Genomic DNA, 25922 nt, shown 5'->3' with positions numbered 1-25922 from the left:
ATATGAGTTACCTAGGAGCCTTTGACGCCCATGTTTTACTTATCATTCTACTTAAGAGCTATAACTTAGTTCAGATTCATCATTTCCAAAGTACACAGCAGTGGACAGAAGCTCAAGACTTTCCCTGATGAGTTTCTGCGGGAATCAAAATCTCATCAGTACTAAGCTGAACAAACATTTGCCATATTTCATGCCTGAGAGATTTAAAGCATGTCCTACAGACCTCATCTGGTTTGAAAGAAGAGTACATCTGGATCTTCTCTGTAAATAAATATTGTCTAATGTTATGAATATAAATGATTTTTAAAATCCTTTAGAGTTAGTTTGAACTAGTCTCAAAGTAAAAAGTGTTTGTACTGTGGTACAAAGGGCAAAATTGCAATTCAGTCCTTCTGGTCATTTGTTCCAGACAAAAGCAATTCAACAAGCTGTCTATGCATCCGCAATTCCTGAATGGAAAAAAAGTCCAGACTTTACTGTCCATTATACTGAAGGGGCTGAAGGATGAATGAGATTAAATGTGTACAGTTGTATGCAGAGCAGAAGGTTCAGTGTGCATCCTGAATCCTAAGTCTGCAATTCTTCACAAAGAGGAGATAAGAAGTTCTTGTCAGCCCATGAAACTGCAACTCTAGGCAGCACAATGTTCTCATCATTTCCTGATCAAATAGATCCGTTTTTATGGACATCAACTTCATTTTTATAAAATCACCTAAGAGATGACAGCACGGGGATAGAAAAAAGTATTATTAAGCAATGACTAAGCTTTGCGTAAACCAGAGGGACAGATGCAGAAAGGAGTGGAGTAGTCAGATTGCCAGATAAGTAAAACTGTCTAGATGCTAAATGTACAGCTCTGTAAAAAAGCATTCTAGTTTGGTTTTTTTTTTGTTTTTTGCATATTTCAGATAATCAAACAAATTTAAATATGAGACACAGATAACCTAAGTAAATCCAAAATAAAGTTTTAAAATGATGATTTAATTTATTAAGGGGGAAAAAAAGCTATCCAAACCTACCTGGTCCTATGTAGAAAAGTAATTGCCCTTTAACCCTAATAACTGGTCCTGCTACCCTTGGCAACAAGAACTGCAATCAAGGAATTTGCATTAACTGACAATGAGTTTTTTGACTAATATACCCCAAAACTTTCATTTTGTTTTTTTGAGGTGTCCTGCTGCCTAACCCAAGCACTGTCGGGCCTCAGGACATAAACCAGACATTATCCAGCCCCAGCAACTTAAAGAAGTCCAGACGCTTTTCTTTCCAAGCTCCTTAGACTATTCTGTTGCTCATTTAACTGCATTTTGCATTTACTCGGGTTACCATTGTCTAACATTAAACTTTGTTTGATAATCTGAAACATTTAAAAGTGAGAAATACTCAGTGCTATACAATGTCATGTGTCCTGCTTTCCAACTCCAAGCTTGGTTCAATGGACAGGTTATTCAATGTGCTGGGACGTGGTTAGGCCATACAACAATAAAAGTATTTACTGATTTTCTGCAGCAGTCACATTAAACGTTTCCCATATTCATTTCCCATATGAATAAAATGCACCTCACATTTAGTCCTATTTTGGTAATATAAATTATTACAAAAATTTCAACTTAAAGGGGTCAACTTCAAGGGGAGGTATTAGATTTAAATTATTTGCTGTAATTGCATTGGTGGATGCTTAAAATAAACATAGATTAAAGATTGTTTAAACAGGTTAAAACAGGGATGGATAAACTCTCAAAAAATAAGGTCAGCATGTGAGCCAAAAGCTTAGGCTTCGTGTTCTGACCTAAATGCTTTAATTTAATGACTGAATTCTTTAAACATTAACTCAATTTTTTGTTAAAGAACTGGAGACAAATAGCGTGCAGACTTGTTCCCCTTTAGAGAAGGACAAAAATATATTAAATGGTGCAGCCACCATTTAAAGTGTATGACTTTTAAATTTTATCAACATTAAATAATAATTTCACATCAAACTTTGGCAACTGTTTAATACATCTCATAAGCTGAGGGTTACATTAAGAAAGCTCTTTTTAAAGTCCTAATGGTAGTTATACAGAATCTCCTCAAAAAGGCAACCCACGGTGAAATTTCCTGTCTGTTTCGCCAGTTCCAAAGTATTACATTTAACCATGTTAGTAAGAGTGCTACACGTAAAGCAAGCCAAGCCAAACAATGATTTGAACTCCCTTTCATTTTCAGTCTAAGAGTGGTGAGGTTACTCGAGGCTGTCACTCTGTTTAAAGTCATCAAGGTTGCAAAGAAGGTCTAAAAGGTCGGGGACACAGGAGGCAACAGTAATGTAGCCACATGAGCTTTTTCCACTCACTGGGGAGAAAGCTGTCGAATCCCATGTCAATTACAGTTTTGCAGACTGAGTCTGAGTCGCTCACCTTAACAGTGAATGACTTGCAAAACAGCTCTACCTGCTCTATCTGCAAAGCTTCTGCTGAGGTGTTTTTCAATGCTGCCACCAAACCATAACCTGCTATTACTGGAGGGATCTTCTCTTTTGGTCATTTGTTTACATTCAGTGCCAGTATGTACACTCTACTCTTTCATTGCTATAATGTTTATCATTTTAGCTTATTTTAAAGCCTCCTTTCTACTTTCTTTTTCAATCATGACTGGTAATCAAGGGTACCTACTACTCTTTTTCCTGTCTCCTCATTCTGAATAAGAGAAAAAACTTTTGAAATATTTTGCTGGAATGCAATAGCTTTATTGGCACTCAATAGCCATATTCTTGTCTTCTGCTGGAGGCCTTTCTATCTGTTGTGTTAAATGAAGAGAAACAAACATATCTTTCATTTCGTTTTCTCCTTTCTTTCTCAGCCACTCCCATCTCTCTCACTGACACAGCCACATAGACATCTCCAGATAGTCTGTGGAGATGCATTTCATCGCCTTCCTCTCGTCAGTCATGTGTCACATTGTGCTTTTTGTTTTTGTTTGATTTGAGGTGCAATATAACTTTATTCTCTTAGCATGTCAATCAAAATTTGATCCAAGATGATCGTCCTGGGGTTTTTTTCGAGCTAAAATAATTGTGCTTGCCTTTGCATATTTGCAGACTGAGATTCAAAGTCATTTTTAGTAGTAGCACCTGTAGTATCAGTTTCAGAATCCTGCATCGCCTCGTTCTCAAGTTATCGTGTTCGCAAATATGGGCGTCCACGCCACCTGCCTGTCCTGTGGGGTGGCAACAATACCATATCAGACTTTTATGGCTGAGGGGTAAAGATGTTTATGTTGACAACAGATAACAGATATATGGGCGGCATCTCAAAGGTTATATAAACATAGACAATGGATTTATTTTAATCACCTTCTCATGGAATCACATGACTACTGGGATTAGTTTGACTATTAGGGGTTATAAACCTGTGCATCAGCAATCAACCAAAGTAACCTAATAATAGAATAAAATCTATATAGGCAGAAAACAACAAGTACATTTAAAAAGAAATATATTGATATATATCATTATGATAATTAATGCATAAAGATTTGATGACAAGTCTTTGTGGTACCTTACACTCAACAGCTCTGTCAGCTGAAAATTATACACCAGGTTTTTGCAGTACACGTATTCTTAAAGATGCTTTAAGGCTAAGAAACAAAAACATTTTAATAAATATGTTTGAAAATCTCTGAAGGGCCCCATCAATAAAACAGATACTTGTGCTGACTTTGTTTTTCTGCCAGTGAATGGGAATAGTGCATTTCAGTAGATTCTCTTTTTTTTCAAGGTTTAACATATCAGCTGTCAGTGTTGTGTGCTGCAATAGAAAAGAGCGAAGAGGTATTTACAGAACCACGATGCTGTGTTTGTTAAACCAAGAGTGGTTTAGTTATGAGATTGTTTTAGAATGGGGAACACTTTCTGATTAATTTAACTTAATTTAGCTACTTGGGGATTAAACTATTTTTATTACATATTAACAGGCCACATTTAGACTATGAAGGGAGAATGATGGTTTTTGTTCTTTAATTAGTGGCAAAATTAACCAGCTTTAAACTGTATCTTTAGCCACTTTGTTAGCAGTTTGTCTTTTAAAAAAAACACATTTATTCATATAATTATGTAGCTTAACCTATGAGAAATGCCACAGATAATCCAGTTTAACTGGCATTAAACGGTATTTCTGAACCAACAAGGTGATTCCCAAAGAACTATTGGTTATTGGCCACTTGACATCTCTCAACATGGTGTAGAGAGAGTTTAAAGAAGTCTGAAGAAATTGAGTGGAGGCTCTGTCGTGGTTAGGGGCTGCATTTCAGCCAGTGGTACTGGGGATTATTGGTAAAATTGAAAGAATTATGAACATAGAAAGGCCCGCCATGCAATACCAATACCATACTGGCAACAGAATTTGCCTCCCCAGATTTCAACATTATTAAAGCAGTGTTGGATCATCTTGACAGATAAGAGAATAAAAAGCAGACAATATCCAAAAAAAGAGCTTTGAATGCAACTGCATCATAATGCTAATGCTAAATTGTTTTAAATTACGGGCTCCAAGGTTTCAGTAAGACTGTAAAGGATTACAAATGTGGAGTAAAGCAAATGAAACTCACTTTCCGAGCAAAGATGCAGAAGCCTGAAGGAACTCGTCTCCCTCTACAGTTTCAGTTTCTTCTGCTTGGTATGTGGCTTCAACAGACACCATACACACTGCAGAGATTCAATCGCAAAACTAAGGGGATGGCTTTATTTGTTTGTCCTGCAAGTGTGAAAAATACATGCTGTGTAAGCAAGGGATTATCTTAACCCCAGGTAACCTTACGCCTACACCGCTGTGAGACGACAAACACCAGCACACATACAAGGCAGCAAAGCAAAACTAAACGCGTTCCCCAGCTGATGCCAATCTTCATCACCGTGAGCATTTTCTCTTGTCTGTCTCCACGTGAAGCTGCATTTTGCTGCGGTTAATTAGAAAACTTGCCAGCGATCCTCACACAACATTCGATTATAAAATCACCACATCATAACAAAGCTGAGAAAATGATTAGGATCCTTATCGGCTCATTAACCAGAGGGACTATCAGTTCTACTCTTGTTTTAAGATTTTGGCAACAAGTTTACTTTAATAAATCACTTATCAACTTGGTAATTAGAATGATAGTTTAATGACTTCAAGTAGATCGCCACCAGCCATGAATTAAAGATTTCTAAGTCGCAGAACTAATACATGAAACAAAGGGCTATCTTACTGCCTTAAGGGCTTACTCTGTAGAAACTTGGCTTAATTTAGTGGACAGAAAGAAACAATATTTCTCAAACTTTCCTTAGTATCAGTCTGTGAAAACAAACTGTATATTGTTCTTTTATTGACCAGCAAAACCAGCAGATCTGATGTGGTTAAGGGAAATGAAAATGTCACTGACTGTTCAGTATAAAAGAAAATTCCCACTGATTGCATCCATTTAGCTTTTTATTACATAGTGACAGGGAGTATTTATTAGCACACTTTCTCTCCCACTGCATTGATTGTTTGGCTGTTTAGTATAGCTAACATATCTATCAAGTTACCTAACAATTCTCAACCTACATGTGTTTCCAGTGATTAAAAGTCCAGTATTTGCTCATTTGCTCTGCACCAAGTCCTGAGACATCAACTTCTGGGTCATTTTAGGCGCTTTCCCTTAAAGCCAACTTTTTTTCTGATTGACAGTGGGTGGCCTGGCAGGTGACTTTGACTGAGATGACCGAATAAGTGTTCTCTGCTCTCAATGACAACATACAGAGCCAAGAGCAAAAACTCCCTGAAACCAAGTGTTTGGATCAGTCAGAAACCTGCGATTTTTGGATCACTCGTACATGTACACATGTACATATACTGACCTGATTATCTGGAACTTTGGCCATGCTTAATCTGAGTCATCTTAGGAGTGCACATTTGTAGACCAATTCCGCTTTAAAATAATGATCTGAGATTATGAATGTCAATGATCTGTTGTAATCTTACAAGAAATCCAACTCTGTAGATGAGCCTTTAATGGCGGATACAAATAGGAAAAAAAAAATAGAGCAAGAGTTTAAAGAAAGTCTTAATCAAAGCACAAGGAAGTATCCCCAAAGAAATTAACAAAGTACACCCAGGGAAATATTACCAGATGACTTGATAAGGACAGAAAGGAAATATGGGTCTTTATATACACACAGACTTATTGCTAATGAGAAACAGAAAGGAGAGGGACACAGATGAATACAACTAACAAACAGGTAAAAAGAATGAGGGGAAGACAGGAAGCAGAACTGACACAGTAAACACACAAAACAGTCCTTCATAATAAAACAGGAAAAAACCAAGGGAAACATGAACACTAACACTCAACAAGAAGTATGAGACAAGGAAACAAAGGGGACAAGTGCATAAACACAGACTGAGACAGATGGAGACACTTTGAGTAAATAAAAATAATAAAAATGGGTATAAATCAAAAGACACAAAAACAAAAACTCAATGAAATAGATGTGAAATAGACACAATAATAAAACACTTTGCAATGTAAAACTCTGTCCAGAGACCAGTTGGAAACCTTCTGCAACCACTGATCACAAGGGAAAAATGTGTATTTGGGGCTAGGTAAAGTTTGTTGTGGAGAGGTGTGCAGTGCTACACCACAAGCATCCTTGCAATTGCTTTGGTGGCAGATAAAGAAGTGCCAGCTACACACTAAACAGTAATGAATGAAGTGCAACAGATACCAGAACTGTAGACAAACCAACATGTTTCCAAAAGCACAACTTTTACTTTGAAGGGTAAAGTTCTCAATTTCCAGTTAGCGTCACACTTTTCTCAAGTGTTTTCAGTGCAGCACCCTTTTTCCAGCTGATTTTACCTGGAAATAGTCAGCAATCACTCACCAACTTGCTACTGACTATACATTTTTTTTTTTTATCTCTAGCCCTGTGTGACTGAAGCCTAAGAACCATAGGTATAGAAGGTAAAGACCAGCACAACAGCACAGAGAACATAAACTGAGACTCAAGAATCATCAGAAACAAGAATGAAAGGTAGAAGAAACCATACAACTATGTCAGCAGTTGAGTCATGTAGCAGTTTGTTTAAGACACTTGTGTAATATGAATAAAACCAGACACAGTTTTCTAAAAAAAAAAAAAAAAAAATCATCTTTTTAATCATTACAAAAAAAAAAAAATCCTGTTTATGTAAGATTCAGGTTTGACTTGGTGTCAACCACAGAAAACTGTGAAGGGCATTAAAAAAACCTGAATGTATACAGTAAATGCTAAAACTACATGAAAAAAATATCTCAGCTGTCAATCTCCAATATTCCTCTTCTTCCTCAGCTACACCCTCTGGTTGTTTTTTTGGGGGGGTTGGGGGGGGAGAGTGTCCTGGTTCTCTACACCTACATCCATCAATGTACCTGCCATCACTGACAGGAAGCAGTATGCTAAGAGACTTCTCACTACATCTGCCCTGTCTTCCTCTGCTTAATTAATTCAGATGGTGTCACTGATAAAGTAACCGAGTCTGCAGCATCACTTTCTTTATCTGTACCAACTGCTCCACTCCTTGTCTCCATATCTTCAGGAATTTAATCACAGTTTACGATAGAGTGTGAATTTAAATGATGCTTTGAAATCTGATAAAGTTAAAGTAATAAGGTTTAATCCTCTTGGGACAACAAAACATGCACATTTGCAACATATTTTTGGGACAATCCATCTGATGGGTTGAAATATCTCAGTATGGATAAAAGGAAGCCAACTGACGTTGACCTCCAGAGATTACCAGCCTCCAAGTTAGCGATGCAGAAGAAGACTGACTTTGTAAAAGTTAAAATGTTAATGTTAATACAACCAAAACAGTTGCATTATTGAGACTTCAGTGAGGTTATGTAACTATTTTCTTCTTCACTTACTTACAGGCAACACTGCAGTACAGAGATTATTTGAACCAGTGCTTACTGCATACAGTTACACTTAAATTGAGTCTCTGCTCCAAACAGCTAGTAAAAAAAAAAGTTCCTTATGCTTGCAGGCATGGAAAAGACCCAGAGAAGCACGGTACATGAACCAGCAAATGGTGTGGCAAATTAAATTCTTGTGCAAACAACATCAACACAGACAACACCCACAGGGCTAACAGAAATGAACAGTTCCCACACAGTTAATGTGAAGACATACGATGCACAGCCGAAGACTGAAGCAACCTTAATTCTTAGACTCACAGTGCATGTAGATGTCATAGATTAACATGAAGGACATACATCACAGCGAAGGCAATGACAAACAGGCATCCATGCAGAAAGAGAACAAGGAGAATTAAGGGACCCATTGTTTGTGTATAAACAGACAAGCAGAAATATTTACAGCAGTGATTTGGAAATATTTTATCAATTAAGTTTATATTGTTTTTTTCAAATGAATTTATTTCAACTATTTTGACGGATTAGCCTCAATCACTCAACATGATCTTCACTTAGTTTTATATTTGTGGAAGACATTTTCAGATCACTATTGTAAATATTTCCCATTTTTTCCTGATAGATTTCTTTAATCATCACAGATTATGACCCTAAACCCAACACTAATGCCATGCAGAAGACACAAAAATGCCCATTCTGATATGCATCAAAAGCTATATGTTTGGTACTTTTTGATGTTCTCTAAAGTTAGGATTAAAGCTAGGGTTAGTGTTGGGGTTAACACTGACGGCTTAAACACATTTTGCCTTTTTAAGTTTGTTGCAAACTGAGTTTGCATTACTCTGTTAAATCCTTCGCTGATTTTTGGTTGAAGTGTAAAAGGTTTTGGCCTAAACACTGAACCTCAGAGATAGTTTTATTAATTTCATCAGCACATATAAACTACTAATTACACATCTTTATAGCTTATGAGCTCTTAATAACTAATTTTGAGATCTGTGTTTATATCACAAACTTGTTTGTCACTGTTTTAGTTGATGAGATGAGAAATACTTTATTTGTCCCATCATTTGTAAAAGTCTTGTTACAGCAGTTGAAATGGAGATAAAACCAAGAATAATAGCCTTTTATCTGACAGATGACTCTTTGCCATACAAATATTCTATTATAAATGGCAACAGAGGAAATATTTCACAAAGAAAACTATCTGTCCTTGTAGCAGTACAGCTGAATGAATGTGTCCTCTGCTGCCTGTCCAGTAAATAGTGCAGAGGGTAGTCAGGATTATCCATGATGGATAACAGTTTGTTCAGTGACCTTTCTTCCACAGCTTTAAACGTCCAAATTTCAGCCAGTCACAGAACCAGCTTTCCAAATACGCTTATTCAGCCTGGTGGTGTTAATCGCTCTGTCTGTGTAGGTTCTCAGTCATCCAGGAAAAAGAAGGCAACTGGACTTCTTTAAGTTGGTGAATAGTTCCAGTTGTTTAAAACCTGGGACTCAGGAGAAGCCTCTTGGATGCCAAGTGAAATGTATTCACAAACTTAAAGAAGTCCAATCGCTTTCTTTTTTCAGACAGCTGCTAGCTAAAATGCTGCTTTCCCTGCAGACCACAACTAAGCGCACTACTTCATTTTGCTGCACACACTGAAGGATATCAGCTTCCTTAGAAAACAGAGCCTGCTCTTGCACTTTTATGATACAGCCTGCTATTGAAATGAATGGCCAGGTACACGTACCCCTACACCACATAAACATCCCGTCCTAGGACAGACACAGACTGTAGCTGTCCTTTTCCTTCTGAAGTTGATCACCATTTCTCTGGTCTTATTCAGGTTCGGAAGCAGATTCCTCCCACACCACTCCACAAATCCACTAGTGTTTTGTACTCCTCCTGCCCATTCAACTACTGTAAAATCAGATTATTTCTATATGTGGCATGGTGAGGAGGAATGGAGACAGCACAACCCCCTGTGCAGCTCTGCACAGTCTGACATGCTGCAGCTTGTTTGTCAGGTAGTCAATAATCCATTTTTGCAGCATGTCATAAAGATGACACAACAGTAGGACAGTGGAAGCACTGTTAGTTCACAATAGGAGGGCCCTGGGTTCAAATTCACCAGCCAGCTGTGTGGACTTGTGCCTGCATGGGTTCTGCAGCTTCTTCTCACAGTCCAAAGACAGGCATGCTAGGTTAAATAGCCCTAGATCTGAATGTGAATGGGCATCTATGTCTCTGTGTTTGCCCTGCAACAGTGGTGAGCTGTTCAGGGTGTACCTCACATTTTGCCCAGTTTGATTGCCCAGTGAGATTGCTATTAAACATGAAGGAGGAGGTGGGACCTCAATATCACATCTCCACCCCCATCTGCTTTACAGAATATCCTTGCAAATGAGCAGTGTGCCCACTGGCTCCACTTCTGTTAAGTTTTATCAATAGATTCTATGTTATGCACCCATCATCATATGGTCCATATGGTTTAGTAACTCATCTCTGACCTTGAGTATGTAACTCATCCCATCTCTCCACCTAAAGAACAACTTACTTCGGAGCTGCTTCTGTGTAAATTGTTTAAATCATAATATTATAATGTTTAACCTCATTAATGACCCTAATAGAACGACATATTACAGACAGGCACCATCAGCCTGAAGAGAAGAATGCATTAATATTCATGAATAAAAAGAAGTTAACATGTGTCACCATATTACATGCAATGAAATAAAAGTAAAAGAAACATTAGCAAATCAGCGTTCCTTCTCTTGATGTACATTTTTCATAACATTCAAATGTTTTTTGTTTGTTTTTTATTTGGGCTTTTCCAGAAAGAGTTTTCGTCGCTACAGTTAGCCGGCGCTGAGCGTGAAAGCCTGTATCCTCGAGGTTTAATGAAGCGCCTCAGCAGTGTGTAATGGAGACAGTTGCCTGTAATCTTTCCATTAACGCCACGCTGCAGACTGAAGCTCTGTGCTGCTCTTTATTTTTCTTACCAAACTACCATTTTCAGCTTTCTAATGTGAAAATCAGTCAAAGTCAGGCTTTAAAATATTGAATGTTACTGTTACTAGTTATTGATATTCACTGACCAATCTTATTATTTACCTGATTGTTGTTGTTTTTTATCACATAAAGATCTTGAATGACCATTTGTCATCTGTTTCTGTGCTAAGTATAGTACGATTGTATGTGGCAGGTAATGGAGTATTTTGCTTTACAGTCCACTGATTCGTGCTATTAAGTTTTAAAGTTATATGGATTTTATATATGAGTAATAATGTCACATTGATGATGTAGCTAATGCTACTAGCTGGTAAAAACACTGTGCAAGGCAGACTTAATCTCATTATTGTTGGAATGATTGAGGCATTTTCTATCTTTGCATATATATCTTTCCCTTATGTCTATTATTTTAAATGATAGAAATCCCTGTGACCCAGAAGCTCATTTTTCTCCACTCTTAGATCCTTATGGTGTCAAAAAGCCACGAACTATTAAATATGGTCATATGGCAGAATGCTAAAAAAAGAATGAAGCTGGAAATGAGCAACAAAATCCTAGTTTAATCCGCAGAGCAAAGCACTTTAAACCAGGAGAGGAGGGAAATAGAAAGATTACACCTGAAGGGAATAATAATACTCTGAATCCTAAAGTGTGAAATTTATCTTCAGCTTTTGCCTCCAAGTTATAGTCCTGTGGTTTGTGTTTGTATTATGTGAAGTTAAACTCATTTTGAAAATAAAAAAATAAACTCCATCAAAATAAATTATTAGAAAATGTTTAAATGACAAACAAGAAGCACTCCGAGAGCATAAACCTCCGCCACGGCAGAGTTTACTCTCTAGGTAGTATTTCATTTTAAGGAAAAACTATTAGAATTTGACCTCCTTCAAGGTCATAGATACAGAGGTCAAATGTGACATGATATCATAAATATCTATACTGTACTTTCTATATGTTGACAATACACAACACACAAAATACTTGAACTAGCATTAATATTTTATGTTTTTCTGTTTTAATATTTAAAACAGAAAAACCTGGAAAAACTGAGCACACAACCTAGTTTCAGACTTTTAGAAAGACGTAACCGGAGCCGTTACAACAGTTCACCGGTTCAGCAGCAATATGAAGACACAATTTATGACTGTCATCCAGAATTCAGGTCATGATTTCCCATTTTTCTCTGTCTGCTCTTTCCTGCTTCGAGGTATCAATTATGCTCTGGCACATATGATGTGGCTTCAGAGGCTTTTAAAAGCAAACTCGCAGCTGCTGTTTGACCCGAGCTTCCCCGACCGGCAGCGAAGGCGTAAAGTTAAAGGCAACAGAAGAAAACGATGTTGGCAGCTTTAATGGACGGTTGTTGAAAAGTCAAACCTGATCGGTGATTCAAATTTCTCAGCTTTCAAGCTCAAGTCTTTGAAATGTTTGTACTCATGTTACCCGCTCTCTTGTCAGCTTTGCAGCCTCGGGCTATACAGTAAAGAAAGGCTTATGATACGCTCGTGATTCGGTTGAGGTTGTAGATAAGGGGCCGCTCTTGTGCTCTACATATAAATCACATAATGCATAGATGACCTTGTTTTGGCTGGTGTCTCATCTCAAATCTGGGTCATTTCCACACAACTGTCTTGACAGTCACATCTCATGACAGAATTAGTGTTCTGTTTTTCCCGAAAGGCTCATTTTCTCACTTTGGAACAAACTCTCTCATAACATTTACTTTGCAGATTCGCACCTGTCTGATGGCGTGCAGCAGCTTGCCGTAGGAGTAGAGGATGACGCCGAACGGCAGAACGAGGCAGAAGGTGAACAGGCAGATGATGTAGGAGATATTGTTTGGCGTACGTGTCCTCCAGTCAACCGAGCAGGTGGTGCCGGGACCCTCAGGACCATATCTGCTCCAGCCCAGCAGCGGAGGCACGGTCCAGGCCACGGAGTAAAGCCAGGAGAAGCAGATCCCTGCCAGCGTTGGGCGGAAGTCTCTACCGTCTGCAATAGTCGGCGCCATCATGGTGCAGTAGCGCTCGTAGGACAAAACAGCCAAGGAGATGAGGGAAACAATACCTGAGGAGGGAGAAGTTCAGAACAAGTGGTCAGACCCAGATATCAAGCAAATATATTGAATATTTGGGCTTTTGGGAGTCAGCGAGCAGAGGAGAATGAAAAAGCTTTCCTCAGAACTGGAGCATCTGCGTTCTGTTTCCCTCAGAGTTAATGATTGATACATTTAGATACAAAGTCATGTCAATTTTCCGCTCGCTTTGATCATCTTAATAGCTTTTAACTTTGCATCGCTGGGGCACAAACAGAGGAAAATGAACTTCATCAGCTGGCATTTGCTTTGAAAGCTTTACAGTTACTGTGATGGCAAAAGCCTGCTGGATTCATTTCAATTTGTACATCTTGGAGCGCACTAAGGTTTGAGCTTTTTGTTCATCCACACGTGTTTATTTCAGGCATTATCATATGTCAACCGAATCAGAATGTTTTTGTCTCTTTGCTTATGTACTTTATTTCTTTCTTTTTCTTTCCACTACAGGGACTTCAGCCTTCTCCACTCTGTGTAGTGGGAGGATCACACATACGCACACATTCACTATTATTTGACTTTCTACATTCATTCATATTTATGCATTCCCATGCTTTATAATCCCAGGTTTAACCCTCAAACAAGCCTTTGAAATGGTATGAAAGGTAAAGATAGGTGGCCATGTTTAAATTAAACTGATTGTTTCTGCCTTTGTTTTCCTGTGAGAAATCACTTCAGTCCCTCATCTTGTTTCGATGACTGCTTCTTGATAAAGCGGCAACCTATAATCTGTCCATTCTGCACAGCCATGTTTTGAGCAGGTGCAATCAGACATACCCCCGTTCAGTGAGTGCTTCTGTATCACTTTTAGCATTTGGCAGTCATTTGTAGCTACAAAAACACAGGTTACAAAGAATCCAAATAGCAGTATTCATCACATGCTCACATTTCTTTTGGCTAACTAGAGTTTGAATACTGTTTTTTTCCTCCGCTTCAGTTCAGTGTTTTGATTTTGTGGTACTGGCAGTAAGTTAAAAACTACTGAACACTGACTACTAGAACTGCAGGTAGTCATTTCCATTCAAGCTCAATCAGAAGATTCGTTTCATGATAACCAGAAAACACTAAAAAACTAAAAAGACATTAGAAGAGCTTTTTCTTCATCAAGGACAATGTGGTGGTTAATTGACAAACAACACTGGAAACACACACACATCACCATTTAACGAAACCTCAAAAGATCTTTAAATGCTTCTTTTTTTTCTGATAAACTCAAGAAACTAAAAGAAAGCAACAAACTATTTGACATTTGTGCATGATAAAGCTTAAAGCTTAAGCTTAAACAACTGGTAGATTATTTATTGACAGTTTTAATCATTGTCAACCGAGTAGCTCTAATTCATTTGGGAAACTTTCAGTTAACTGAAAATGGAGTTTATTCAACAGCAAAAGTTGTGTCGTGGACTGATACAAACCCTGAGTCATTGTATCCTCTAGTAGTTTAAAATATCATCACAACTCGTTCACACCAAAAAATGGAAAGAAAAAAAAACACCACTTACAGAAACACTGATTTGCAGACAGCACAGCCATGTGATGTCTTTCCTCTGTGTTAATTGCAGATTGATAAAAGAAAATTGTTGCTGAAGTGACTTAAGTCTTAAATCAGAGCTAATCAACACATACATGCTAAAGTACTGGTCCAGAGGCACTTTACCTCCATTATGCTGAGTCTGCTTGGGAAAGAGACTTTGATTACAGGCAATCAGAGTGCCTCAATGCATAATGAAGCCTTCTGATTGGCTGAAGCCATGCCATGTTGGTGTGGACAGCACACCGGGGCCGTGGGCGCATGATGTGTTGAGAGGAATAGCAAAGGGTGAGTGTCTTGAAAATAATGGAAATGATTTGGTGCTGGCATGTCTTGTGAAAGATGCGGCTGTGTGTGTGTGTGTGTGTGTGTGTGTGTGTGTGTGTGTGTGTGTGTGTGTGTGTGTGTTTGCAGGTGGCTGAAGAGGGAGTAAGAGCTCTCACTTTTCATTACTGGCTAGATAAAGCATGTACACTTCAGATGTGTAGTTTTCCAGGTCAGACAGAAACTTCATTACACTCTGTACTAAAACAACAACAACAACAACAAAAATATCAGTTTAAAGTTCTTGATAAAAGCCAAGACACTGTAAAAAATGAAAACAAATATTTTAATTGCCATATATTTAAAGTCACCACTAGGGGTCTCCAAAGTCAGTTTTTTGGCCAGATTGGCTTTGCATTTCTTTAATTTTTTTACCCTAAAAATGCATGCCTGAATTGTATTTTTTCAGAGTGCAGCAGTAGTGTTTTATAAAAATGATCTAAACAGCTTGTGTGAGTTTAGTTCACTGTGTACCAAGTTCAGGGAAGCAATCTGCTGATACATTGGAAAGAATGGTTAATGTTACACTTTGTGGATTTTGTGCTCACTCCTCATTTTAAAAGGCTCGCCTCCAACAGTATGCAGCTACTGATTGTGAACACAGCTGCAGCTGCTTTACCCAGCAGCTGATGTGGTGGCATCCACGGACACATCCAGCTGTTACTGTCTGAACCTGTGTGCTTCATTATGTTGCCAACATACAGTAGCTTCAATACAACACTCATCCAGGAAAACCATCTCTGCATACATACAGAGTCAGACTCATTAAAAAAATAATCAGAGCAAGAATCATAACTAATAAAGCTTAGTCATGGTTAAAGTCACAGTGACAGCTGTATCATCACAGCAGCAGTCTGTCTCTGTTTAGAGAGAACACTTCCCCTCATCCACTCATCCATTTTCCACCAGACGAAGTCTCAGAAGACTTTTCCCACTCTGTCGGAAAATTCCTACACACCTGACCTAGAAGCTCTTCTACTTTTCCTTCTCAAGGCAATGGCTGAGACTCAGTCCTGCACACAAAATAAGAGAAAGGCACACAATAGAAAAGACACACATTGGCGAACAAAGTGCTTGGAAGAAGTGCAAAGAACTTGGTCTGAGTATAGAGTCCGTATTTGCGTGGCCTGAGTGATGAGGGATGCTCAGACCGTGGCTCAGATTGGTGAGGTGAGTGGGGAGGGGAGGGGTTGGGGAGATAGTGTTTGTTGGCACTCTGAATGGCTCAGGGGAAGAAGCTGTTTGTGAGATAATAATATTGTATTGCTGATTACGTTTAACCATTAGTGTCAACATTAACCTGCACTAAAGGAGCCATACAGATAGAGGTTATTTTTGAATAACAATAAAATTGGACAAGGAAAAATAATACAATTTTGCAACACTATTTTTTTCTTTATCTCTCTCTGTGTTTTTTTTTTTCTTATTGAAAAAGACTTCCATCCATCAGTTTTCTTAACTGCTTATCCAGTTCACAGACGCAGGGAGAAAAGGCTTACATCCTTTAATACAACAGCCCCCAAAGGACAAAGTACAAACAAGGCTGAGAAATTCTGCAGTTCGGTAAACTCAACATCCACAAATTAAAAAAAAACAACAACAACAAAAACCCAGCATTTCATTAGGCATAAGGTTGACTCCTGAGTCAGACCTATTCTGTCTGATCTCTTTGAGTTCTTAGGTAATTTGCAATTGACTCCAGTGTCCAACATCTGATTAAAAAATGTAATTAAATGAAATTAATAAATGAAGCTTGCAATATTCTTAAATGTATAGTTATGTGAACTCTAGCCCATATTTTCTTTCTGTATGACTTTTTTTCACATTTCTCTTAAGGTCCCACCACAGCATTTCACGATGATTGAGGAGTAGACTTTGACTGTTTGATTGCAACACCTTCTTTTCTTTTTAAGTCATTCTGTTGTAGATCTGTTGCTGTGCTCAGGATCATTGTTCTGATGCATAGGCCAGGCTTTAGCTGTCAGGCAGATGGCCTCGCATTTGATTCTAGAACACTTTGGTATACAGAGGACTTAATGGTAAACTCAGTGATTGCAATTTGCCCAGGTCCTGTGTGCTGACATGCTGTGTTTGGCTTACTCCAAAAGTGGTGCTGTGCATGATGGGCAAGCATCTCCACTTTGGTCTTGCCTTTCCAAAGGAGATACTTCCAGAAACTTTGTTTGGATGCAACTTTGAAAACCTAAGCTGTGCTTCCAACGTCTTATAAGAGAGAAGAGGCGTTCTGCTGGCGACACTGTCCCCTTGTCATTTGCCAAAAAAACAAGGGGGACAAGCTGAAAGAACCACTGACATCTATCCATCCAAAAGGGTCACCTGTCAAATCTAATACTTGCGCCACATTCATCTTTTTGGTTACTCCCCCCCCCCCCCCCCCCCCCACCCCTTGTAGTGTGATTTCTTTCATATTTTATATAATTATTCAATCTATTTGCACAGTAAAAGTACAGCATTGATCTTACTGTTGGTTTAGGAAGCAATATAAAAACTCATGAAAAAGGACAAGAAAAGCAAATGTGTATTGTAGAAAGAAATGAATTGCATAATCTCTGGTAAACAATACACAACGATATAGTGAATTCTCTTCATATGAATGGTCTGCCACCTCAGCAACTGGGCAACTTCTAAAAGCAACAAATCTTCCATTCATTTCCTATATTGACTGCACAGTCTGCACTCGGAGCCTGGTTAGAATATCAGCCCCTAAAAGTTGGCTTTGATTCAAACTTGGCCCACTTTGATTCTACAACATGCATTTTAATGGGATTTTCACCTGAGGCCCGATTCTTCCCCATCCAACTCCATACTAGTGTGGAATAGATTTATGGTAAAATGAATGACCCCACGTTCCAAGCCTGAGTCAGCATAGGAGTTAATCATGTTTCATTGTCTTTTGTCTTCTCATTCTTTTCCTTTGTCTCACTCTCTCTTTCTCCTTCTTCATCTCACTCCTGTTGTCTCTCTTCATCCATCTTCCTCGTACACTTCAGCTGACAAACTTTTTTTTCTTCATTTCTTTGCATTACCCATCACTGCCACCTCAGCACAACATGCAGCACTATGTTTACTGTAAGCAACTGGTTTATTGTATGCAGTTCCTTCAGTATTATGTAAATACCTAACCTGGTTTCTCTGATCAGGTTAGGAGATTCTATGAGTCTGATTTCTGACACCACATTTCTGAGAAGCAAATGTCATGTCATCTGTAAACTTTAAACAGGGGACGTATTGTAAAATTTTAATATAAGCACTATTAGATTCAAAGAATAGAGAAAAGAAAAGACAAGTCTCCACAGATATAACAAATCCATCAGACAATTAAATGTTTTACCTCTGAAGTGGAGACATTTCTATATGTGAGAGTAATCCAAAAGCTCAGGCTTCAAACTCAGTTTCAGACTGTTTTTTTCTACTCTTGGCTCTGTGATGATATTGAGAGTGGATGTAGCTGGAAATGATTGTAACAGGTCCACTAAATGTGACTCAAGCTGACAACTATGACCCAGACACAATATTAATTGCTAATTTCTACCATGTATGACTCCTGTAAGTGGGTCAGGCTTATTCCAGTGCATTCGTGAAATCTTTGGCGTGCCATTACCTTGTGTACCTCCAGGTGGTCCTGAGCAGTTTTTGTGTTGTTGCAGGTAGTCCCACTGAACAGTTGGGGGAAGCCACTGCTGTCTATAGCCTGACTGATTCATCTGCAGATTGATTTAGCTGATATTAGCTATTTGCTGATCTACTGGAATCAGCATTTATAAAGGCCAATAAAAGAAAATTGAAAAAGTAAATTAGAGAAACACCCTTCAACCACATTATAACTGTTGATGTTGCATCGTTTGTCCACCAGAGGGCACTCTCAGTTGCATACACAAATAGATTTCCCTCAAATTTGTGTATGTTTTGTGTCAAAGACAAAAAGTTGTACATATATCTAAATATCTGATTTTGAAATCACCAAATATCTGTATCTGTCTTAAAAACTGTATACCGTTGAGGCTCTCTACTGCTGTGTGGGAGTGACATGGGAGAGTGTGTTTGGTCTGCAACATGTTTCAATGAGCGATAAGTGGCAAAGTCACATCCATATGAATTCTAGAACCACAGAAGTTATTATAACAAAGTGATCAATTTTATTCACTTCAACTGTCAAATATGTTTAATCTGCAACAGAAAAAATGTTCACTGAGGAACAGGAACATCATGAGACAAATTACTTCAGTAAAAAAAAAATCTTTTAAAATAAAACAACAGTGGTTCCTGTGAAGACACTGTAGATACTGGACTATAACATAGTGTGGGAAGGAGTGACCGTGCAGTGCAGGTGCTGCAGCAGGTGTGTTCTAATTTGTGGGAGACATTTTAGATCAGATGAAACACACTTCAGTGCCAAAGTTGACACAGACCGGTGGAATATAAGTGACATTAGCACTACTTCCAAATTTCTTTCAGAAAATGATTCATTCACCCAACACAGTTAATCTGATCTGAGTATAATTTCTTGAACAACATGCACACGTTTATGCATTAAAGTAGGTTCACAAGAGCACAAACATCCAATAAACTTACAATTAAAGTCATAGAAAGTCTTTCCCATGTCTGTTACCCAATTATACACTTCCACTAAATTGCCCATTAATCAGTGTTGGCTTGTTCACAGAGAAACAAAACAACAACAAAAGACAGAGAAAAAGAGAAAATGCTTGTCAGTGACTTCATGAGAATGACCTTATTCCAGCAAAAGTGACCTGATGAGGCTTGATGACAAGCCTGCTAACCATCACCGCTGTAGCTCTGCTGTGCGTGCATCAGAGCAGACAATGTCTCGTTAGCGAATTAACAAACAGACAGAATTTCACCTCAGCTCTCCCAGACAGGGGATGAAATTAGGTCTCAGCTCTGTTTTCACATCAGTCTCGACAAACTGAGTAGCTTATTTCTAGACCTATAAATTATGCTGTATCCAGTTTGATACATATTTCTAGTAACACTCTGATAAATAAAGGTACTTCTTATTTATTTCTTCAATTCAGTTATTTAGTCTTTTTTTAGTTGGAGCTGCTTCTAATGCAGGCTGGTAAGATCGCAATTTGTAGCAATAGAGTACACAACAGAACTCTGCCATCACTTTGTGCCACTGCATTTCAACAGTATGAAGCTTCTTATATGCAAACAAATTGCTGAAATTTGTTAAGCTGTTGCAAATATTTAATCCACTGAATATAAATAGATTTTCACCAGCAGAAACTCATTGAAAAGATTGCTATTTAGTTGAAAAGTGAAAGGGAATGCTCTGATCTTTGCAAACTCCTCAAAAAAACAGAAAGTTGGAACCCACTACTGCAACACCATGATATCACAGCATGCAGACAATAAGCTCTGATCTTCCAGTTGCAGGTATAAATAAATTCACAGTGCATATGGAGCTATGAGTCTGTGTACCCAATTAGGTGTTTTGTAAATGCGATTACTATCAAATCATAACCAGGTCAAATGTCATGTTAAAACATCCACAAATCTTTTTTTAGATAATAATAACAACTTTATGTGTATAGATTTTTTTAACACTATTACTTTATATTTGGGATAAAACCACACATTAAATATAAGTATACATGTCCACACAGTCAAACATACAATCCTACATTCATTCCTGCATATACACTTTCACACATACAAGAACAAGAGCTAAAAGTAAAAAGTAGAACGATTAAGATAATGAGTCAAAATGAGTTTTCAGCAGATGTTTAAAACTAAATTAAGCCAGCCTGTTCCAAAGTGTAGGAGCTTCAACTTCAAAAGCGTGGTCACCTCTTAAAATAAGAGCATGAAACAGATGATCAGATGATTGGAGAGGCCAAATGTTGGAATAAAATCTCAGCAGGCCTGGTATATATGCCTGCCGTGTAGGTCTTTACATGTTATTAATGAAACTTTAAAATTCTGAATTTCCCAGGCTTGTTAGGAGCCTAGCTGCTGAGTTTGGGTCTGTTTGACACAGGCTAGTTGAGCATTGAGGTTTGTTTTTTGTGATGTTTCTTAAATGAAGGCAACAAGACTGGATTAGATATGAGATTCAAAATCCAAATACTGATGAAACATGATACCAAGGCTCTTAGCAGATGATATGATATTGCTGGAGAGGGAGCCGGTGTAATGGCTTACCTCCTTAGAGAAATTGTCAGGGTCAAACACAAGTACCTCAGTTTTGCCAGAAATAAGGTCTTTCCAAGCATCTGAAAAGATTACTTTTCTGTGAAATGCAGACAGTGTTGTTTGTTGGGTTATATCTAACTATTTATTCTAAAGAGACAACACAATTCAAGTTGAAGCTCCTCCTCGAGTTCCCTTTTATTCCACTAGAAAACAGTCTAGCTTGAGCTCTGACTCCTCTTCGAGATGAAAGAAACAAATCCCACAGCATTTTATAAATAAATACCACAAGCCTCACTCAGTATGATGTGAGGTTACCGTCTGTCCATACTGGGCTGCACATTTCCTTGTTTTTCCACTTGTCTGATCAATTCAAACCAAAAAGTCATCAATCACTCCCGACTCAATTCTTTGATGTCAGGGTGCCCATCTCTCCACTCCAGCAGCCTCGCAAAGCCAATAAAAGCACCAGTCGAGAACTGAAACATCTCTGAAGCATCTCACTCAAGGGGTTTTTTTTTTGTGTGTGTAATTTTTCAGACAACCCTTTGATCCCATCACGTACAGTTTTGATCCTCTTGGTTATTGCTTGTTTATTCCACAGTTGTTCCTGAACGTGCACCAGTGGAGAAAATTATAGTCCAAACTTAAGTGCTTAGTTTTCTGGTTATAGATATATAACCAGAAAACTGGTTATATATCTATAACCTATATAGGTTACCTATACCTATATAGGTATAGGTTATAGGTTATAGATTGTAGAAGACGATGCTTGTAGCATCCAGGGCTTTATTGAGCAGCTGCTGACCAGGCCAGTAACTGTGAAGTTGAGCTGGGTCAGTGGGGAAAAGATGAGAAAACACAGGCCAGATTGAAAGTGGTTTGAGGGGGGAGAAACTATGCTGCAGGTCAGGACTCCAAAGAGAAAACGCCAGATTTAAGAGTGACAGACTCCATAAAAAAGTAATTTAATTTAAGAGATTTGACAACTGACTTCACTAAACCGTCCTGACTCCAAAGAGAAAACAATACCACCGTAGAGCACCTTATATCACACTAGACTACTCAGAAAATGGCTGAGTCAAGTGCAATATTGTACTGCACCTTCCTGCAAGTGCAGACTCAGAAGGTAAAACAATATATTTAGAGGCAACAGCAACATCCTGCTGCACGTTACACTGCTTGAATTCCAAACTTCTAAGTGAAAAGAGATTTAAGAGCAACAACATCTCAGTGCACCTTCCTGAATGTCCAGGCTCCACCATGAAAACAGCTAAATTAAGAGCAACAGCAGCGTACTTAACTTTACAGCAAGTTCAGACTCCACAGATGAAACAGCAACAGCTTACTACATCTATGTTCAAGTCAAGGTGTAAAGAGAAAACTGCCAAAATCTTCCCAAACTTCACTCCAAACTCCAGACAAATCACGTAAATTAAGGGGAACAGCACATTCCTGCAAATTCAGACTTCACAAATGAATCATCACATTTAATAGCACTCGAACTTTGCTGTGCTGCCAAGACTCCTTAGGGAAAACAACTGGTTTAATAGTGACACTTTTGTTCTCTCTCTGGAGTGAAGTCACACTATAGATTGAATAACAACACCTCACTGCAGAGAGACTCCAAGTGAGAAAATAACTGATTTTTAAAAGCAACATCTCACTGCACATTACAAGTTCAGAGCCTAAGGATGAAACAACGGTGCAAAATTTGTCCAGCACACAAATAAAAATAAATTAAAACCAACATTTTATTAAAACTTAAAGGTCAGCAACCAATGAGAAAACATGAAACAACATCCCGCTGCACCTTACTGTACTTGTCGTCCAGACCTTCAACAAACAGCAGCAGATTTAAAAGCAACAACATCTAAGTGGCTTTACTTCTAGTCCAGGCTCCACCGTGAAGACGGCTAAATTAAGAGCATCAACATAACAACAATACTGCACTTAAAAGCAATTCCACACTGTGCAAACAAGGGCTCATTTAAGAGCAGAGATTTACAGCACCTTACTTTACTCCACTTTACTGGAAGCCCAGACTCTGTGAAGGTAACAGCTGAACCTAGTTGCAAATCAAGTCTCAGATTAATGACTAAAGGCAAACAGCAGATTTGAGAGAAACAGTGTAACTGTAACTCCAGACCTCAAAGAGAAAGCGACTGATTTAATAGTCACACATTGGAGAACAATAGATTTAATAGCAGCAAAGCCATAATGAAAAGTACCTCAAGTTCAGATTCGAAAGAAAAAACAATGAACTACTTTTCATAAATTTATTATTGCTTTAACTTTAAAATTACTGCAGGCTGCATGTGTTTATTTTTTATCTTTAAAGGCAAAGACAGGTCTGTATTCAAGTCTATAGGCAGGCTAATTGTTCACTTAAAACTTGAAAGTCCCTTTAGTGCAAAAAAGAACATTCAGGGGAGAGAAAAGACTCTGGCACAGCAGGATCACCTCCCAATCATCCTGGTGTTCTTCCCTGGTTTTCATCGCTCCAGTGGGTAGAAAATCAGGATTCTTTGGTTTGTGAACATGGGGCTGACATCAATCAATCAATCACAGACAGTAATTACAGTGACTGCCCCGAAACCGAAAGGTCACTGGTTTGATCCCAGCGCTGGCAAAGAGCTCTGTCAACAGTCCTGTGCGCACAAATCTGAGACAAGACCTCTGAGGATCCAGATAAGAGCCTAACAAGAACAGATTTATTATGTAATGCGATCAGAAATGCTTTTTCCATGTTTTATGTTTATTTTAGCGTTCATCTTTTCTACGCCAATCATCTTCTCCCTGCAAAAAAAAAAAAATCTAGCTACAGAGTCCTCTTCACTAGATCGCATTATTTATGTTCCTGTAAGGGAAGTTTGGAAGCACACCATCAACAGATGACGCCTTCATAACAAAACTCGAATTTCCTTCAATTAATATTAATCGTTTTATGAAATTAGCTGGAAAATTAAGCTGTTAATCATGCCGAATTTCTGTTGCCCATTGCTGCAGTCGAGGAATGCATTGCAAGCTGCCATTTAATTTTGCCTGTGAAACAGCTTTGGATAAAAAATAATGATGACATGAGATTTTCACACAGGCTACATTTGTTGGGAAAAGACGAAAATTGTATGAAATTATACACAGACTCGGTCTGACAGGCAACTGAATACGATGCAATAAGTATTTCGTTTTTTGTAGGGGGGGAATTAAAGGAAAGCGAAGATTAGACATTAAAATAAATTAAAAGGAATACTTCTGTTGTTTTGGCCATTCATTCTCCAATGAAAATTAAAATAATTATAAAAAATAATAAATTAATAATAATAATAATAATAATAATAAATACTCTTACCCAAACATGAGTTAACGAACCCATACCAAACGCACCCAGCGCGTCCGATCAACCACCGCCCCTGGGTGCTGGCTGCGAAGCTGAACGGAGTCCCCAGCACACTAACCAGCAGGTCGCTCGCCGAGATGCTCACCAGCATGAGATTCATGGGCGTGCGCAGAGCCCGGTACCGGTAGAACAGCGTGAGCACCAGGAAGTTACTGAGAAACCCGAAAGTGCCGATGAAGCCCAGGCACACCGCCACCACAAGGTGCCCAGTCGGGCTCAGGGATGGAGGGGGCAGGGAACCGGATACCTCCTCGTACGCGTCCGTCGCCTCCGTGCTGCGGGCGACTCCCTCGGGACAGTGCGCGCAGCTCAGGCTCAAGTTGGAAATGATCATACCGGGATGAGCCGCGAAGTTTGCACCAGTCGGAAGTTTGTACCTCGGGAGGGAACCATCCGGTCTCGGTGCTTTTCACTCATCTGGAGAGGCGAAGGCGCACGGATGTCTCCACAGTCTGCGCGCATGAAGCACGTTTAACGAGGCAAGCGGTAATTTTTGTAAGTAATCTGCTGTCTAGTCCGAGAGAGAGACTTTGCGAATGAATGAGGACTCAAAAAAGAGATGCTCTGTCCCGTTAGACCCGCCCCTTCACCGTGCGCTCCGGAGAGGTGCGCTCCTTTTCAGGCGCGGCCACTTAAGTGCGCCTGAGCTTTTATCACCCACAGCGCCCTTTAACGGGCTGGGAGACAAACACCTCAAACAAGAAGCGGTGGGTGGTGTTTGTATGTGTGGATGTGTGTAACAGGCTCGAGCCACGGTCACACCTGCACCATCAATCAAAGCGTTACACAACAACATGTAGGGAAACAAACTTATAAGCTGCGTGACGGGTGAAGGCATTCAGATTTGTCCTGATTTTTCTAACATATACGTGTAATTAAAATAAATCACTCAGTTCTCATGTCAGGATTGAAACAGAAAATCCATAAGCTGTCTGACAAGAGATCAGTAGGTTACAGCCTGAAGGGGGAAGGGCTCCCTCCTCTTTTGAGCTCTCTGTCTGATCTGCTGGTTGATCACAGACTGATAACCACAGAACTGTGTTTGTATATTTACAATTTACATAGGGACCTATTGGTCACAGCTTGATTTCACGGTCCAAAAGCTATGTTATACTTTTGATAGCTAACTATCAAACGCATGGGAATCAATGATACTGTCTCCAGCTCGCAGCCTTCCTTTCTGTCAGTCAAGGGTTTCCTGTTGCTCCTGCTGTGCTTATTCTTAGATGCTGCGTCTGCTGTCTTTCCCTCTCCACTTTTGACAAACACACAAAGAGACATGGCATCATTTCAAAGGGAGTTCTTAGTAAGAGCGAACAGGAAAATGTGGCATATATGACTATTAGTCTTATTCTGCAACTCGTGGTTAGAAAAATACACTAACAAGCACTTTGTTGCTATACTAATACTGGGTAGAGCCTCCCTCTGCTCTCAGTCGGTCTCTGTGCCTTTGTGGATTCCCCAGAGATTTTGGGAATAAATCTTT

The 25922-nt window shown here is 38.9% G+C and overlaps 1 protein-coding gene across 2 annotated transcripts in view; it reads right to left on the bottom strand.

The window, feature by feature from the left end:
- tmtopsb (teleost multiple tissue opsin b) overlaps positions 1-25045 on the bottom strand; it is a 44223-nt gene extending 19178 nt beyond the window's left edge. For both annotated transcript variants that reach the window (XM_063484298.1, XM_063484299.1), the window contains exons 1-2: positions 24389-25045; positions 12651-12979 (exon numbers count right to left, since the gene is read on the bottom strand). In XM_063484298.1, the coding sequence (XP_063340368.1) occupies positions 12651-12979; positions 24389-24770 (711 nt within the window). In that variant the 5' untranslated portion in view covers positions 24771-25045. The remainder of the gene's footprint in view (positions 1-12650; positions 12980-24388) is intronic.
- Positions 25046-25922: the final 877 nt, after the last annotated feature.

The sequence above is a fragment of the Pelmatolapia mariae genome, linkage group LG9 (genome assembly GCF_036321145.2).
Source record: "Pelmatolapia mariae isolate MD_Pm_ZW linkage group LG9, Pm_UMD_F_2, whole genome shotgun sequence".
In the NCBI taxonomy this organism is placed as follows: Eukaryota; Metazoa; Chordata; class Actinopteri; order Cichliformes; family Cichlidae; genus Pelmatolapia; species Pelmatolapia mariae.
This window is presented reverse-complemented; position numbering and strand designations above follow the sequence as displayed.